At 41.2% G+C, this 19,268-nt stretch overlaps 1 protein-coding gene across 2 annotated transcripts in view; it reads right to left on the reverse strand.

Annotated features, from left to right (window-relative positions):
• Nucleotides 1–19,268, reverse strand: part of Farsb (phenylalanyl-tRNA synthetase subunit beta) — a 69,524-nt gene that overhangs the window by 26,080 nt on the left and 24,176 nt on the right. For both annotated transcript variants that reach the window (XM_021158176.2, XM_021158340.2), the window contains 9 exons: nucleotides 18,702–18,810; nucleotides 16,884–16,954; nucleotides 15,628–15,689; nucleotides 14,794–14,845; nucleotides 11,001–11,062; nucleotides 10,565–10,772; nucleotides 10,039–10,119; nucleotides 6,428–6,520; nucleotides 2,608–2,725 (listed from right to left, as the gene is read on the reverse strand). In XM_021158176.2, coding sequence (XP_021013835.1) covers nucleotides 2,608–2,725; nucleotides 6,428–6,520; nucleotides 10,039–10,119; nucleotides 10,565–10,772; nucleotides 11,001–11,062; nucleotides 14,794–14,845; nucleotides 15,628–15,689; nucleotides 16,884–16,954; nucleotides 18,702–18,810 — 856 coding nt within the window. The remainder of the gene's footprint in view (nucleotides 1–2,607; nucleotides 2,726–6,427; nucleotides 6,521–10,038; nucleotides 10,120–10,564; nucleotides 10,773–11,000; nucleotides 11,063–14,793; nucleotides 14,846–15,627; nucleotides 15,690–16,883; nucleotides 16,955–18,701; nucleotides 18,811–19,268) is intronic.

Raw genomic sequence — 19,268 nt, forward strand, 5'->3', positions numbered from 1 at the left:
GCTCTGCATGCAGATGTGGCAGGTGCCCTCTTAGACTTACAGTCCTTTCTAGTTTTCTATCACTGTGGTTAACTAGACCACCTGGTTCCTGCTTGCCACACATCACCATTTTTTTGAACCCCATAATTTGGGGACTGCTCACTAAAGAGATTTGGGAAATCTCATTATTAATTGGAAAATCCCTCTATCACTTATTTCAGTGGTTTCAAAAAGTTTCATTTAGGAACATATGGCCAGGATACATCTAAGAGAGAGAGGACTTCTAATTTGTAAATGGTAAATTACTCAAAGAAAAATCTCTGTGATTTATTGATTGATTGACTGATTGATTACTGCTATGCCAGTGTAGTTTTCACCCTGTAGACTCAGATAGAATTAATGCCAAGAACTCCCAGGGTTCTTTGCGTCCAATTTTGGTATTCCATGGCAGAGTGCAGCAAAGCATTTCTTCCAGAGCTGGTACCACCCAGATCCACTTAGGTCTGAACATCATCTTTCCATCCTGGTGAGCTTTAGTATCAAGACCAAAAGCATGTGGCTGCCCGAGGAGAAGGAGCAGTCTTTCACTATCAAGCCTGTGGGGCTTAAGGTAGCCTCGGCACTCTCCAGGTCACCTTTCATTCCGACAGTGCTTCCCCGGCCTCTACCCGGGCTCTCAGCCTACATGCAATAGTGGCAATGGGATCTTCCAGTCCAAGGAGCTGATTTATTTTTACAAGCAAAGTCTTACATTTAAGAGTATGGTTTCGGTTTCTCATAAGGGGGAAAAAAAAAAACACAAAAGAAGAAAATCTAATAACAGTAAGTCCCTTAAAGGTTAGGATAAAAAAACCAAGTCCCATTGTCTCTGTAAAGCACAGTGACACTGTTGGCCACCCTGATCTTTAAGCACTACAGCAGAAAATGGACATGACCCAAGCCAGCAGCATCTGGCCCTAGGACTGCCAGCACCCTAACAAGAACAGGAGTCATCACTATGTGGTTAAAACTTTCTAAATGCAGTTTTACTCCATCCTTACTGCAGTTAATGAAGCAAGTGCTGTCCTTACCCCATTGTACAGATGAGAAGACAGCCAGTGTTCAAACAAACTGTGTACCATAGAAGCATAACTAAAACCCATGCCTTATGGATGTAGTCTGCAGAACCCAGACTCACTGCTGCCTCCCTAAAGACGCTGTAGACCCTTTCCTGTAGGCCAGATGACTAGGAGGGAGGGATCAACATGTACTTATTTAGAATACCGCCTCAGAAAAGTTCTTGTTATGAAATAAGATCCAGGCCTACCTAAACAGAAAACATACTCCATCTCAACAAAAGGAAACATGTTTTCAAGTCGTAACCTCAGCAAGTAATTTAACTTCCCTTCATTTTTCAAATGCTATTGATATGATAGAAAATATTAAAGAAGCAGTACAAGCCAATGCAAGATAAAGTGGGATCAGAAGGAAACAACCATGGAGAAATCAAAAGACAGCTTCAACTAGGACGGGCACAGCAAAGGGTCAGAGTTCTCCCCATGAGAAAAAGCACAACAGAAATGCAGATGTCTGAGCTAAAGAACAACAATTAAACCCAGCTCAGGTACATGCACGTAGGGCTGAAACACAACAGTGTACTGCTCCACGACTATAGCCAAACTCTACAGCAAATGTGGTACCGAAACCGTGCAGTTACCTTAATCCCGTACTTATAATTATGAGCACACCACAGAGGATCAGGACAATATGAAGCTCAGAGGATAAGTGTGGAAGGAAAGAGTCAACGTTCACAGATCAATGCCACTCTGCACCCAGTCTCTACACCAATGGAAAACGGAGCAAACCCTCAACTCTTTACAGCCGACACTAAAAATGTTCTCTCGGTTTTAGTATAGATTTGTCACTTCAAAAAAATCCTACAAACTACAGCCTGGAGTTAAAAACCGCTCCCAACCATAAGCGCTGATGGATGAAATTAAAGGAAGGCTGCCAGCCAAGTGGTCACTTGAGGCACTGATCACTGAGGGGCCACAGCACTTACATGTCTAGACAAACAATTGAACTTGAGCTTGCCTTAGAAAGAATGACTTCCAGGAAAACCAGGTTTCCAAAATTCCTAAATTTATATTTATTGAATGATCATGCATTCCAAGTGTTAGACAAAAAACCCTGCTATACTAAGCTAAGTACTTTGAACTTACATACTTCAAAGGGAAAACTTATGAAACCTATTCACAGTCACTGTTGTCTGGTCAGTCAAAGCCTGAGCACAGTACCATGCCACAAATGTCACGGGGTGCAGGAAAGGAAAGTTTCAGAATGCTCTGGGAACCTTCCATTCTTCCTTCCTTCCCCCCACCCCCGTTCCCCCCGCCCCCCCAAGGCTGGTACTGAGGTGAGCTCAGGGACCCATGCTTAGTTTGAGAATTACCAACTCAAGGATGCTCTGATAGTGATGTACTAACTCGCATTTACACTAAAGTACTCTGAGGAGGGTGGTAGCAATATGGAAGAAAGAAACCTGTCTGCGTGTACAGGAGTAAGCATGCTAAGGTCTCTAAACAAAGCTGGAATTCACACAGTAGAACACATGCTTAAGTATGCAAATCAGAGGTGGCTCACTCTTACCTTTGCCAGAATCCTTTACTACAATGTCAGAGATTTCAAACAGTTTGAGAGGAAGGGGCATCTTCCGGTTTGCTGCAATGGTCTTTAGAAGGCCAGGAAGAAGGGTAGTGCGCGCCACCTACAGGAAAGGATGGGAATTCACACTGACTCAAGAACTGGCAAACTCTGGAGTAAAGGAGACCAAGCTGGCCAGCTTCCTGACTTCAAGGAAAACTTTTGGAAAGGGCAATATCTTTTTATTTTTAAATTCTCAAGTCCAGGTCACTAAAAGAACTGAAAATATTTTCCATTCCAAATTGACAAAATAAACACCAATAAATATAATTTATACAGTGAGAAGCAAATATAATGATTACTCCTATCTAAAGATTAGCTATTCCATTATAATTTTTAAAACTAAACTAGGTTTTCAAAGTTGCACATATGCAAATTTTTATATTCTGCCTCCTTTCACAAACTAACTGAAATAGCCCAGGCTGGACTCCCAAATGCTCACATTCAACCTATACTTGGTTCTTACATGTTTTGAGCTAGCTTGCTCAATCCCTCTTACCTGAATTTTCCACCTCATAATTGACTTTTACTTACTATTCTCTGCTTTCTCATCCATTTATAGTAACTGTAAGATAGATTGATCGATCTAGTTTTCTGATCCTAACAGTGAGAATTGTGAGTTCAAGGCTAGCTTGGGTAACATCATTTAAAGATAGTCTGAGGGGCCACCAGGAGATCCTGTGTCTCTAGCCCACCATGGGGTACACATGGAACCCAGGCACTTGGGAAGCTGAGGCAAGAAGAAGACTGTCATGTGCTCACAATCAGGGAGTACCAGGCCAGCAAGACTATCTCTCAAACAAAGAAGCAAAGTGGTTTCTTTGTATTTAGTTGTTAAATCTGCTTTTTAGTTCTTGTACTCTAGTTCCCTCCTTTCTACAGAGGATGTTTCAAGATGCTCTAGCAATATTGGAAACCAATCTCCATGTAGCTGTAACTATGATAACAGTGTATGCCCTGGGCACAGAAGAGATCAGTTATGACGACTAATGACACACTGTAATAAAGGTTAGTCAACACAATATCTTTTCAAGATACCTTATATTACTATAGAGCTTAGTGATCTTATTATATTGTTTTGAGGGTCTTGGGATTTTTACCCCGTGTTAGACATTTTCACCTTTTAAAGTTACTGTTTGGCCTATCAACCATGTGGGTGGGTTCCAGGGATCAAATTCAGGTTGTGAGTTTTGCTGGTAACCATCCACTGAGCCATCTTGCATCTTGAGTACATCTCTAACTCGATGTACTGGTGCATCTTACCTCAGCCCTTGGAGGTAGAGGCCTTATAATAGTTTGAAGCCCACCTGAGCTAACTAAGTGACTTAGGGTTTCTATTGATGTGATAAACACTCTGACCAAAGCAACTTGGGAAGAAAAGCATTTATTTCATTTTACTATTCCAGTTAACAGCCCATTGTTGAGGGAAGTCAACCCTTTAATTCAAGGAGAACAGGAACCTAGACTCAGGAACTGACGCAGAAGCCATAGATGAGTGCTGCTTACTAGCTTGTTCCTCGGGGCTAGCTCATGTCTTTTTAGCACACCTAGAACCACCAGCCCAGGGGTGGCACCACCCATGGTGAACTAGGCCTTCCTCTATCAATTGTCAAGAGAAAGCACCATAGGCTTTTCCACGGGCCAATCTGCAATCTGGTGGGGCCATTTTCGTCATTGAAGATCCAAAGCAAAAACAAAAAAGCTCTAAACTCGGTTTTTAAGTTTGTCATTCTCCTTAGTATAGTGATAATATCCACACTTATCAATGTTCTTAATACACATAACTCTTATTTGCTTAGTTCAAATCCATCAGCAACATAAAAATTTAAAACCTGAATCTTGTCAAACTTTCAGCTCTAATTTATGAGAAATATTGGAGAGCACTAGGATATATTCAACAAAATCCTAAATGTGGAAAGCTTGCAGAACAAAGGGCCCATATTTTTAAACAAAGTTAAAGAAAGGAATTGTGTCAGAAAGATGACAAGGTGCAGAGCAAATGATGGACTAATAACCTATAGACTACGCTGGAGCAGTCAGTCAACTCTAATGTACAGCCTCAAGGGAATCCCAACTGAAAAGCGACAGCTAGGAAGTCTTAGACAGTGACAGCCATTTGAAGACCTACTAATATTACTGTTAACCTGGGGACAAGTGAGAATACTACATAATCTTGTTTATAATAATTGCAATAAAAATTTACATGTTTTTACTTGCAAATAGTATTTTTCTTCTCCTGCCCATTCTATAAAACATCTACTGTCAGAGAAGAACACAAAGTTAAGAATTACACAGAAAAAGAACATGCTTGTACCCAAATTATAAGCCACTTTCCATTTAATTTAACCACAAGTAAGTACAAACCTGCACTCCATTAGGTAAAGCAGGGGTAATGCAGAGCTGCCCACTCTAAAGGACTCGAGTATGTTAAGCCACATGTATGTACAGCGGCCGCTGAGGCACTTCTGATCTGCTTGCCCTCTGTTTATATAAAGTGGAGCAGGTAGCATACAAACTCAGAGGAATATAACAGTTATAGAAATCTTGAGAAATAAAAAGTTTGTGTCACACTTGATAAATGAAACTGGGGTAGAGGGATGCATTTAGCATCAACAAGTAAAAATCCACTCCTATTCAATGAATAGTGCTATGAGTAAATATCAGTGTAGCTCTTTTGCTACAGTGGGTAGTTCTATAAATAAAACTCAGAATTTTTAAGGGTAAACTTTTCCAGGTCCTGTAGGATTTTCTAAAACTAACCCAGCATCTACCTTTTACACACATGAGAACCAAGTTCCATGGAAACTATCGCAGATCACTACTGAGGTTTCTCTAGTGTCACGTTTCCTAAACCCAGATCCTTTGGTTCAAAGATTTTTCAAACATGCAGGACTGCATATGCAAGAAAGCAAGCCAGAATTCACATACATAGGAAGACAGACAGTCAGCTATTAGCAAAGCTGCTATAACTTGAAATGCACGTCTACAGCTAACATCCTAGTCCATACTCTGAATCATTTAACACGACTGCTAGTGCAGGACCATTCCATTTAAGTCTTCCTAAACCCTGTAAGAAACTGCCAATAAACTTAAGAGGACAATGAAAGCCACAAAGAACAGTCGTTAGAAACTGGCAGGATAGCGTATGGAGAGACGCGGAGTGCATTTTTAATCCACCTACTACAAATGAATGGGAAAGAGAGGAAGCGGGAATTTTAAGTAAATATCAATTATGAATTGAAAAACGCAGGTAAGGGTGGCTAAGCCAGCAAGATGTAACAACAAAGACTAGGTTGTGAGCAGGGGAAGGGGAGTGGGGGGGACTTTTGGAGGGGAAACCAGGAAAGGGGATAACATTTGAAATGTAAATGAAGATAATATCTGATAATAAAAGAATAAGCTGAATGTGAGCACTTGGAAGTCCAGCCTGAGCTATACAATGAGTTCCAGGACAACCTGGGCTACAGTGAAAGACACCATCTCAAAGACAGAAATAATAATAATAATAAATATTATATATTTTTAAGGAAGCTAACTGCACTGTCTGGTTAATAATTAATGGTACATTTGCTTACCAAGCACACGGCTCTGGGTTCAATACTAATACATACACAGAGAAAGAGAGACAGAGGGGCAGGGGGACCAACTCCAAATTATCTAAGGAAAGTTCATTAAAATGTTCTAGGGATTCACCCCTCAGGTATAAGTGAAGAGAGCTTGCTTCCCTAGGTCACTGACAACAGACGGCTTTCACCCCAGTTGTTACCTGGAACTCAGCGGTTTTGGGATTACTTATGTGCACTGCCTTTGTTGCAGAGATATCCAGGCCAAGTTTGTCAGCAATATCTTCTTGGGAGCACTAAGAACATGTAAAATAGATTAGTACAGGGCAATGCCTAACTCAAAGTTTAAAAGTATTTCATGCTCTCACTCAGTTTGCTCTATAGAACTCAGTAAATTAATAATAACCCAAGAATTTGATCTAATAAGTTTTAACAATTAATAATTCATCACTTGTAGTTCACCTAGTTTAGACTCACATAAGATGCAATAACTATGAATAGCTCTCTATGAGGAGTTGTAGCCACAACAGGGAGCTACTTAATGTCTCCTGTAGAGATGGGGGTTTAGCCCACACCCAGGTCCTCTCTGTACTAGGTCCCCACTTACCTTTCCTGTCTAAGCTCCTAATTCCTCCCTGTTTTCTGAGCATTATAATTTTACCTGCCTTTAGCTAAAATCACTGTACCAGCACCACACAAAGCAAACCCAAGGCTCTACTTAAGTGACTGCTCTTTAGCTCTTCAATAAAGGTCTCTCTAGTGGGACCAGTAAGAGAGCCCCTCTCAGTTTCCCCATGGTTTTCTGGTTACCAGTGCAATCCCAGGTTAAGTCTGCACTGATCTGGGGCAGAACTGTGCACCTAGGAGAATTCACACAGCTCAGCGCTCCTTGATGCTGCCATTTAACTTCCCCTGCACATAACCCATCTAGCTCTTAGGAACAAAGAAACTACTCAGTTCTTACCCACCTCAGATTCTAGAAGAGCAGGCACATGTTAGAGCAGACTCACTACTAGATGCAACAAATCTAATAAGGATCAAAATTTAAAGATACTGTATGTCCAATGCCTGACACAGAGTGCTAAAACATAATAAAATGAAAAATAATCAAGTGATGAGCGTTGGTGCCATCAGGTTACTAGAGTCTAACGTTAGGACAATATTGCTCACTGAACTGCTCAGGCCTTCACAGTACTAAAGAGTGAAGATGCCTGTTTTTTATCAGGTACTGTACCAGGAGCTGAGAGAAGGTAAACCAACTGCCAGCTCACCTGAGGGGAATTTTGTCTTCTCTGCATGCTTACCATCCTACCTCAGGCTCCCAAGTATTGTATCATATATGTGCTAGTATGCACCTCCATACCCAACTTTACCATGCTTTCTTGAAAAGGCATTAAACTCTATCAGAACAGAGCCTCACAGCTGCTGTGCTGGAGGGAAAGCCTGCTCCATACTGAAAATGACATTTTCTGCAGAGCAGAATGGAATTTTGCTACAAGATTTAGATACACTGTGCCCAGCTAATTTAAAAATGTATTTACGTGTTACCCACTTTCAAACACAGCTACTTCTGTCTGTGTGAAATAAAAAGGTTTTCCAGTATATCTGACTGACCCTGTGCTTCACAATAGTGAAGACAATCAGAAACAGTTTTCATTAAGAGTTCCTGAAGTGACAGTAGCTCAGGCCCAAGAAGGGAGATGTTCTTAAATATTAGGATTTATGTGTCTATTATAATGTTAGGAAGATAACACATATAAAACCCAAAATCATAACTGGGCAGTGGTGGCACACGCCTTTAATCTGAGCACTCGGGAGGCAGAGGCAGGTGGATCTCTGAGTTTGAGGCCAGCATGGTCTACAGAGGGAGTTCTGGGACAGCTAGGGCTATGTAGAACCACCACCCCACCCGCCTCAATCAATCAATCAATCAATCAGTCAATCCCCATAATCATCATAAGTGTTACTCTTAAGGTTAAGGCAGGCGTTTTGTTCTACTTTACAGAAGACAGTAACTAGTGTGCCGTGTTCAAACGTGAGCTGCTTGTTAGGAGTCAGGAGCAGCTTTGAAAGGCTGATGGTCACGCCTGTGCACACTGCATGTGCCAATACACACCAGCAATGTTAAATTCTAAATTTATAAAAATCACAACTTTATACAAATTTTAATGATTTGTTTATTTTATGCATACAGGTATTTTTGTCTGCAGGAGTGTATGGTGCCTACCAAAGCCAGAAGAGGCCATCGGATGCCCTGAGACTGGAGTTACAGACACTGTGGGTGCTAGAGCTTGAACTTGGGTTCTCTGCAAGAGTAGCCAGTGCTCTAAACCTCCAAGCCATCTCTCCTGCCCCTGTTAAAACTCTGAATAGAAAAGTTTGTGACCTCTAACATTCTAGCTCCTCACACCTCTTTTCCCAATGAACATAACTGTGTGCCTGGACAGCCGAGCTCACTGCTCAGCTAATGCTACAATTCAGTCACAAGCTCTGGCTCCTAACCGGTCTGCGCTGGAATCTTGGGCACATGCCTGTGGCTGTATGGGGTATGGAGGGACTGAGAGAAGTTACTCTAACTGCTGTGGAGGACAGGAACCCTCCTGAGAAGAATTGGTACCACGTGCACACAGTATCAGTGCAGAGTAAACCCTCCTGGACAGAACTAAGTTACAGAATCAAAAAGCACCAACAGAGGCAGTGAGGAGTACAAGCCTAAGTGGTAACTGCAGTTAGTTGGGGAAGAAAACCAGAGTCACAAGTAGAGGGGGAACGTGAGTGCTTACTTTGTTTTATAAAGTTGAAATCTTCAGGATGAGAATGTGTTGATTCCTACTGTCACTTATAAACTCTAAAAACAAATGCATTTCTCAAGGCTAAACTTTATATTTCAATGTGTATGAAATAGTGACTGCTCACAATGGAAACAAAACATCTGCATATGGACGACATGGGACTCCTAAGCTCAGTGTACACGAAACGAGACCAGGGTTGAGCAGTGGTCACGCAAAGGCCTGCTCTCATCATGACGCTGCTGTGTGCAGTATGTCAGCTACTCGTCGTCTTCAGTGCCAAGCTGCCTTCTGGGTGCAGTGCCCGCTAACAAGTCCTGAAACTACTCTAAAAGGTAAGAACTTCAAGGCTGGGGCTGGGGACCAGGGAGACAGGCAGCTGCCCCATCCACAGGTTGTTAAATCAAGCTAACTGGAATATCCAAGACCTGCAGTCTGAGCACCACAGATCCTCTCTGCCAGAGAAGCCCACAGACTGCACACACACTTACTTCGTTCAGTGGTCAGCCTGAGGAGGGGGAGGGGAGTCCCTGCTGATTCTGTAATAACATTCATTTCCTGATTCAGGCCTTTTATGTCAGCTTTTCAACTGGAAGCAAATGTTTGTGAACATGTTCAAAGACAAAGAAACAAGTCTAATGTGGAACAGTTCCTAAGACCTTAACCGGGGCGGTATCTAGTGAGTACAGCCACAGCCAAATTAAGACCAAATATTCCAACCTAACAAGTCTTCTTATGAAATTCATTGTGCACCTTCTACACTTACATCAAATACAAAGCACGTGGTCATCTCACTGGGACTTTTTGTTTCTAGGCCTTCATGGTCATCTATGACTACAAAAAAGAAATACTCACAATTTTTCTTTACTGGAAACTGTATGATGTCAAGAAACAAGAGTTTCTCTTTTAGTATCTTTACGTTTCAGCAGTCTAGACTTTATAGATTCAAGTAAGGAATCATACTATACACAATTCAGGAATTCCAAGGAAACACTCAGCCAGACAGCAGTGAGGTGAAGACGTACCAGAGCAAAAGTCAGTGCTTCGGTGAAGCCAGCCGCAGCCATGTCAAGTCTGAGGAGCTCTGTGAGCTTGTTGAGAGGAAACTGAGGGAAGAGCAGTACACCATGACATCTCCCCACTTGGTTTTCTTAAACAGATTCATCCGTAACATACCATTACAAGGAAACAAACTCCCCTCTGTCTAGCACACTGCTAACATTACCACTCCACTATCCAACAGCCTTCCACCCCACCTCTCCCACGTCTGCCTTTAGGCCCAAGAAGAGAAAATGAATCTTACAGTTAGAGTCAACCAGCGCTCCACGCTGGAAATGCGTCCTTCTTTACAGAGCTAGTCACCACAGGCTCTCAACTCACTCTAATCATCTAGGCATCTGTTCTGTATCCTTCCCCATAAAAAAATGCCTCTCATAGCAAAGCACATCCAAATGGTGTTTAATTCCCAGGTCCCGTTTGTCTCCAAGCCTTCCTGGCATTCAATAATCAGTTGCTAACAATAGGGCTGTTTATTCAAGGGTGCAATCTTACTTGATTAGCTATGGTGTACGTTTTCGGCAGAGTCATCTGAATGTTGTTATAGCCATAAGCAATAGCTGCGTCCTCCACAATGTCACATGCATGGATGACATCTGCTCTGGTCGGAGGAATTTCAACCTCAATCTGATTGCCGTCACCTATGACTTCTGACTTCAGACACATCCTGGTCAGGAGCTTGGCAAGATTTGTAGGAGTTTCTCTAAAAAACAATGGCCAGGCCATAAGCTTCACTGGAGTGTGTAAACATGCTTATATCCTGCTTTAAGATAGGTTTCTACCTGAAATAGTAGCCTTCCTTTCTGAGCTCTGCTAAGTATCAAATATCCTAGCATACTATCGAGCACTCTTTCAAAAACACAAAAACCTCACTGTATACTTTATGCTTCAATTCTCTTCTCTCCCACCATAAATATGTTTCAAAGCATACCTGATTCCAACTTTCTTGTTAATTAAATCAGCTCTCACCATCTCCTTTCTGTAAGGCAGCTCCTGTGAGAGGAAGTTTGACATCAATTATCCACCATCAGATGGTACTTTCTAGTCTCTCTTGTTCACTCAGTTGTTGCAGCTTTATTACCCAGCCAAGAGAAGAGACTGTTCTTAGAGCCACACACTGAAACAAACCTGAGCTCTTTAAACATTGTAATCAATTTGTTACATCTGACTCATATGTGAATAGTCTATGTCCTAAATTATTTTTTAATGCTTGGGTCAGCCAGATGGTTCAGTGGGTAGAGAAGCTAGCTGCAAATCTGATGACCTGAGTTTAATCCCCAGGCCCCACATGACAGAAGGAGAGAAGGGTCTCCTAGAGACTGTCCAGTGACTTCCACTTCAGTGCTGTAGTTCACACGCTCTAAATAAACACAATCTATTATTCTTTACTTAATTAATTAATTTATTTATTAATTTATTTGGAGATGAGGACTGAACCTAGGATCTTATGTTTGCTAGTCAAGTCCTCTACAACTGAGCTAAATAAATACCCAAACCCCACGATTAATTTGTTTTAAAGAGCCAAATTCTTTGTTATCATTTCCCATGTGGAAAAATACTATGATGTCTCCAGACCTGCCTACCAATCTGTTCCAGAAGACAGTAGAAGAGGGTGGGAACACTTCATAAATTGGCATTGGCTCTCCTTCAAATGGCATGGAACCTTACTACAGTAAGTAAAACTCACATGCATAAACCTAGGGCTCTCCACTACCTTTGAAAATAGCTTATGAACACTAATCCTCAATGCCCTCTACACGTAAGCATTAATGAGTGTGTGCATGCATGCAATAATGAAGGCACAGAGAGAGTCTAACACCAAAGCTCACTGTTTATCACCTATCTTCAAAACCTTACTCTATTCTATAAAGTAGCAAGGCTAGTGAAAGGCAACAATTTCCATTCACGTTGTATGTTAAAATCCTGTATTTCTTCCCCCCACCCCCCCCCCTCTGGTTTTTTGAGACAGGGTTTCTCTGTGCAGTCCTAGCTGTCCTGGAACTCAACTCTGTAGACCAGGCTGGCCTCCAACTCAGAAATCCACCTGCCTCTGCTTCCCAAGTGCTGGGATTACAGGCATGCACCACCACTGCCCGGCTAAAATCCTGTATTTCATATAAGGAAAAAGTACCCTCCCTCGGGGGTGTTTTGCTCTGTGGACCTCAGAGCTGTTCTAGGATAAATTTAAGAGAGGAAAAAAAAATTCACAAATACCCAGCACTCCTTTTCAGAAAGCCCACCATTTTAAATTTACAAAAGTACTCTACAACATATTAATGCTTTCATGAGACGGTCTACACAGGAAAATGCAAACAAAATTTTAAAGCATATGCTCTTCCTCTTTATAAAAATATAGTTTTATTAAAACTTGACAATTCCTCACATTAAAAAAAGAAAGGTAGCTTCGATGAAGAGGCTAGGTGGCTGCTGCTTTTCCACAGAGCCCATGTTAATTCCCAGCATCTACATGATAGGTCACAACCAACTGTTAACTCCAGTTCCAGGAGATCTTATGTCCTCTTCTGGCCTCTGTAGGCACTGCATACACACTGAGTGCACTTATACATGCAGTAAGAAAATCTATACACATAAAATACTTAAAATATTAAAAAACAAAAAACAAAAATCAAAAACCAACTTTCTTCAAATCAAGCATTTAAAAAAGCCATTAAAGTTGTTCACACCTGGGTCACAGCACTGAGGGCTAAAGCAGGAGGCTGGTGAGTTTGATACCAGACTGGCTACATTCATTTTTGGTCTCTGAAAAACAAAATAAAAAGCAACCACAAATTCTTCCTCTGTGCACATATATAGCCTTGGAATGCAACACTGCAGATTCACCCAACACAGAGATGGTACCTATTTCTCCACCTCACAGAGTCCCTCAAATCCAGCCATCGGGATGGGTGTCCTGCTGGGAGACCACTGGATGGCTCCCTTCATGCAGGCAGCCCTGAAACAAGCTTTAGCCCTTCTTGGTCCCTCATCTCAGCAACACCGCAGTAGTTGCTGCTCCCTGAGGTCCACCCTGACACCCAAGAGGCCATGTCCCAGTGGAAGCTGGGCTGGCTCGCTCCTTCCTTCCTTCCTTCCACCCTCCCTCCCTCTTTCTTTTTTTCTTTCTTCTTATTTTTGTCTGTTATAACTAACAATCATTGTTAAAATGCAAATCAAGTCAAAGTGTGGTTCTGTAGTGTAGTCCTTGCCTCCCATTTGTGGTAGCCTGGGTTCTATCCACATTATAAAAAGCCCAAACATAAACTACAAAATCTCTACACCCATACACAGAAGCTGACACTGTAATTTCCGCTATATGGTTACATCCTCATTTCCTCCATGATAATCTAGATAGGAGGCTGAGGTAGTAAAATGGCTTAGTGGACAGAGGTGCTTACAGCACAAGCCTGGCAACTCAAGTTCTATCCTCAGAATCCACTGACCTCCAGAGGTACACCAGATGTTACCACCTGCGTACACATGTGCACACACACGCCCACACAAATAATAACAAATTTTTTTAAAGGATACCATACTAAACACTAATGTTTCTAGGAAGGGTAACATTTGTATCTTAACAGACTTTACCATACTTTTAAAACTACTTTACTGTCTGGAAGGAAGTAGAGAAAGGCACCTCCCACCAAGTCTAGTGACTTCCACTTGATACCCACATAGGAGAGACAATTAACTTCTATAAACTATGTAAAACATAGCCACTATATACATGTAATTTAAGTACTACACAGCTCAGGGGTTAAGAGTACTGGACCCCGGTTAAGAGTCCCAGCACCCACACGGCAGCTGGCAACCCTCTGGAACTCCAGTTCCAGGGATCATGTGCCCTCCTATGGCCTGCTTCAACACCAGGTCCACAGCACACATGATGCATACAGGCAAAATACTCAGATACTTAAAATTTTTAAAAATTAGTTAAAAATTTTTTTATGTTCTGATTCACTTCACAAATGAAAGGCAGGAAAAAGAAAAGCAAAGGAATGCAAGTTGATCAGAGAATGGTGTTGCTGGTCAGAATCACAGCTACAAGACTGATACTGCCATTTAATACTTTAATGTGGATGTGGTAGCATACTTTAGTTCTTAGGGAGAGAGGCAGGAGGATCATGAATTCAAAAAGTAGCTTTAGCTACACTGTGAATTCCAGGCCCGCCTCAGTTACAAAACAAGAACCTGTCTAAAAAGCAACCAAGATAAATTATGAATAATACTAGTTTGGATGTTTTCTACCAAGACCCCATATTTAACATTAACTGTGCTTACTTCTCAACCAGTTTGAACAAATTCAGAATTACACTACAATGAGAGCCTTCAGCAATTATGGACTCCAGTGTGAACATCCTAACTAGATCTGTAGAACTGAGTAACCACAAAACGGATGAGACTGTAAACCACTCAGTTAACTAGTTAATAACAAGACAGGCCACAGAATTACGGCACCATGTAATACACTGTGAGACAGGTACAGTCAGGCTCAATACACTGTGAGACAGGTACAGTCAGGCTCAATACACTGTGAGACAGACAGGTACAGTCAGGCTCCTCCACTTAAATCCGCAGCACTCACCACTCACAATCTCCCCACAGATAGGCAGCATGCCACCCACCCTCAAAAGGGTGACACACTGAAAACAGAATCCATGTGCCACCGCCTCCACCACCACTACCACCACCACCACCACCACCACCATCATCTTTTAAGAACTTACTGGAAAGGTACTTGATTTTCCATTAGGAGAAACTACTTCAACTGCTTCAACTCTAAAAAAGAAGAAAAAAGTCAGAAATAAAATGTTTATGAAGGTAAATGAGCTATAAATTCTTAAAATGCATATGATTAATAACTATTCTGTTTCATAACTACAGCCTCAAACATTCGACCTCTCACATCCTAGCATCACTGTTTTGACCAATCTTCCTGTATACACTATACTATTCTACCATTCTGGGTCCCAAAGCTCCCTCCCGCGTCCCTTTCGGCAGCAGCCACTTAGAAAGCTTACTCCCAGTGTATAAAGCATGCATCCTGCATGGCCTCTTGCACAGTGTTGATGTACACCCAAAGCTTTACCAGGATCTTATAGTGAAAGACAGAAGTTAATGCTTAAATCCCTGAAATGCAAATTATAAAAAACTAGAAAACTGGTACAGCCTACGTAGCTTGTCATTTTTATTACTACATATTTACTATGAATTATAACTGAGAGTCTAGAATAAGCTAATGCTAATACATCACATTAATAGTAAGAACACACAGCTTTTTCATACACTTCTACACCTATTTAGCTATTCCTCCATCTTTACATCCTCAGATCTAGTCCTTAAATACTACTTAAGTTTCACTGCCTCCATGAGGCCTTGCCAGACTGACTTTACAAACACCAGACAACAACCAAAAGACTGAACACTTTCCATTCTGCATAGATGTCTTGCCTGCACATATATATATGTACACTACATACATTGCTAAAATTAGTACAGGGAGGGAGGCCTTAGACCCTTGGCTTCAGAACATAGGCAAATGATGGTGCTAGTGAACTTACGTAAACTGATTTTCACAGTGTTCACTGAACATGGTGACAATAATGTCAAGCACGATTTTTGCCTGCAAAAGGAAAAATACAAATATTATGGTAATTTATAATATATTCTCATTCAATTCTAACATAATGAATATTTACTATAACTTAGTCTTCAAACATCTACTAATGAGCCCTTACATACACATTCTAAGAAAGGAAATAGAATAAAAACGTAGGAGCAGGCTCATTCTTATCTTCAGGTGTTCTCTATTTATGCAGCTCTCTGAGAGTTACAATCCATGACTGAGACAAATCGTTTAGTTCCCCCACCCCAACTCTGGATTATGAGGTTTCAAAAGGAGACAAATGGCTAGTTACTGGAGTAAATGTTATCAATTTCATAAGTCTCTGGAGCCAGACTGTTGGAATCTGGCTCAGCCCCTTACTAAGACATGACTGTGGATGATCTAGTTTATTCTCTCTCCATCGCAGTCCTCTCACGGGCTAAGTGGACAAACTAAAACTTTCTACTTTTGGTAGCTATAAGAATGGATGCACAAACATAAAACACATGGGACATCCCTAATAAGCAGTAAGGGCCTGAGGCCAGATACATTCTTAAGGTAAAACCAATCCTTACGGGGGAAGGGAGGCATGAAGAGACAACTTGAGTTCTGGGAAACCTGGAGCCATTTTTTCTGGCCTGTACAGTGACCAGGCATGTATGTAGTGCACATACAAACATGCAGGCAAACCACTCATAGTCACAAAATAAATATGGATTTAAAGGTTAAAAAATGTAGTAAAATCTGTATCACCTTGACAGTATTTCTAAAGGTAAATATCACAGACAAGCGATACAAAGCACGTGCCTACAACAGTCTCCAATGTGGCAGCTGTAGGTGAAAGTCTCTGCAGGTCCTTCTTCCACATCCAACCTCCTACTGTTACAGGCTCTCTCTTCATTTGCCTACTGCCCACTCTCTTGGCTTTACTTACCATGTGTGAACACATGAAATATCACGCAACAAAAAGCTTTCCTTGCACTCAAATCCTACATCTGTAGTACCTGAAAGTGGTACTGTTCCAGTCGCTGGAGTCAAGCTACACATCTGCGACATATGAGCAGAAGGGGGCAGGGGCTGGTCCCCACCTGGTGGTTCAGTCTCTGGAGGTCCCACCTATTCTAACACTTTATACTTTAAAATCAGTCTTGGCCCACAAGCAAACTCTATTTTGTCTGGCATTATAAAAAGGTGAACAAAGATTTTACTTACCTTAGTGAAGTCAGTCCCTGTGCATTCAATAAATACATTCCTAGTATTTACTGTTATTTTTGAATGATTCCCTATAAAACAATAACAACAAAAATTTCAGAGATAGGATATGATACAAACCATAATTTTTTTAAAAATCACATTTTAAACTTAGAAAACAATTGAAATACGTTAGAAGTAAGGAGATATACTTTTTTTTTTGCCTTTTGATTTTTATGGATAGGGTATTATTAGCCCAGGTCAATCTAGAATTCACTACATAGCTCAGAGTACAGTGATCCTCCTGCCCCAGCTTCCCGAGTACAGGGATTCTAGGCACAAGCCAACTATGCCTCGCTATCGGGTATGTAACATTTCCCTTTTACTATTCTTAGTGTGCGTGTGTGAAGGTCAGAGAAACTCTTGTAGGAATCAATTCCCTCTTCCCACCACACCGGTTCCAGGGATCAAGCACAGCTCAGCAGGTGTGGAGTCAAGTGCCTCTACCCTCCTGGGCCATGCCACCAGACCTGAGACAGGAGACTTTTAAGCTCCCACAGCAAGTTGGAAAATACAGATAATCCTCACTATCTTTGGGCATAATCGAAAACAATGCAGTACTAGGGAAGGAGAAACAGGTGGACTTCTGTGAGTTCAGGGCAAGCCTGGTCTAGACACAAACTCTAGGACAGCCAGGGCTTCATGGAGAAACCCTGTCCCAAAATATAAACAAAGTAACGACAAAAAGATAACTAAGGCTTAGAAAGGCTAAACTACCTGACCACCACAAACTATGAAGCAACAGGTTAAGGTCAGTTTGGATCTAGTTCACTTGGAGGTCGGCATTCTTGACCATTCAAAGTGCAGGCATTTGCAGTCTCAAGAGTTCTTACTCATCCTGTGTCAGCTAAACCAGTTCTGATTGCCCCAAACACACGCATCTATAGCTTGGACATCATTACACTGAGCAAACACATTAAAACTGCTTTAGAAACACTATTTCCATAAAGGAAAGAGTACAAATGTAAATAACAGTTTAGTTTATAAAACTACAAATCAGAGTTTGGGTTCAACAAAGAGACTTGCTGTTGATAACAAAACATTTAAATAAAAACAAGGGAAAAAAATCTCTTAATCCCCCTCCCCAAGGGCCATTCACTTGCCACTTGAGCCTGAGTTCAATCCACAGAACCCACATGTTAGAAGGAGAGAACCAACTCTCAGAAGCTGTCCTCAGACCTCCAAACATGCCATGGGATGCATGCTCCCACATAAGCCCAAGTATGTATGCTAACAAGACACTGAAATATCTAAACTACCAACACATCCTGAAAGAAGAGACAGAACCCAGAGTAGTGTCAGAAAATACTTACATATGCATAAACATGTGTAATTATGAATTAAATGCTCATCTTATATAATACAGATTATTACATAACAGTTAAAACTAAAGGTTTTGAGAAATATATAAAAAAATATTAAAATAAAATCTGAAAAGCTGGAGAGATGGTTCAGTGGCTTAGAGTACTTGTTGCTCTTACAAAGCCTCTGGACTCAGTTCCCAACATCACATGGTGGTTCATAACCGTCTGTTTAACTCCCATTCCAAAGGATTCAATGCTCTATTCTTGCTGCCAAAGGAACCAGGCACACAGACACATATGCAGCCAAAACATTCATACACATAAATTTTTAAAAAAAATTTAAATAATAAAATCTACAAAAGACCTGAGATTCAGATGTAAAGTCAATGACTAGCTCACCCTACTGAGAGTTCTACAAAAGTAGCACTAGTAAGAAGAAACTGCAAGGCTCCATGTTCTTTATGGCGTGACTTACCATTTATAATCGGAGGCATCGAAAGGACCACACCATTGCTGTCATAGATAACTGGATACAGGGGCTTACTTTCAATGATATGTAAATAATGTTTAAGGTGGTTGTCAGTCTATAAAAAAAAATGAAGTCAAACAAAAGTAGTTATTTCTTTCTACTATAGCCACCTGGCATTAATCTGAAATTTAAAGAGAAAGTCAGAAAAACTCCAAAAATGTTTTACATGACAGGAAGCTATAAGCTTAGAACCTTCACCAGTGTAAGTGGGAATCTTAATGTGTGCATTCAGCCTCTCCTACCAGAGTGAGGAGAGGACTCATCACTTTCCGAAGGTGTAAAGAGATTTCGCCAGCACTGCCAAGTCATTGCAAACAGTATTCAGCACACAATTCAGAAAGGTGAGTTAAGTTACTGGTAAGTCAGGACCAACGATACTATTTCTACTGTTACTTCCAATACTAAGTGGTGGCTGAACCCCTCATTGCTGAGGCTCTGAAATGCTAATAATAGGGGTAGGTATTTTGCAATGGTATTCCTCATGTACACAAAATAGCTAAAAACACTTTTTAA

This window comes from Mus caroli, unplaced genomic scaffold, assembly GCF_978045245.1.
Source record: "Mus caroli unplaced genomic scaffold, Mus_caroli_1 scaffold_1, whole genome shotgun sequence".
Taxonomy (NCBI): Eukaryota; Metazoa; Chordata; class Mammalia; order Rodentia; family Muridae; genus Mus; species Mus caroli.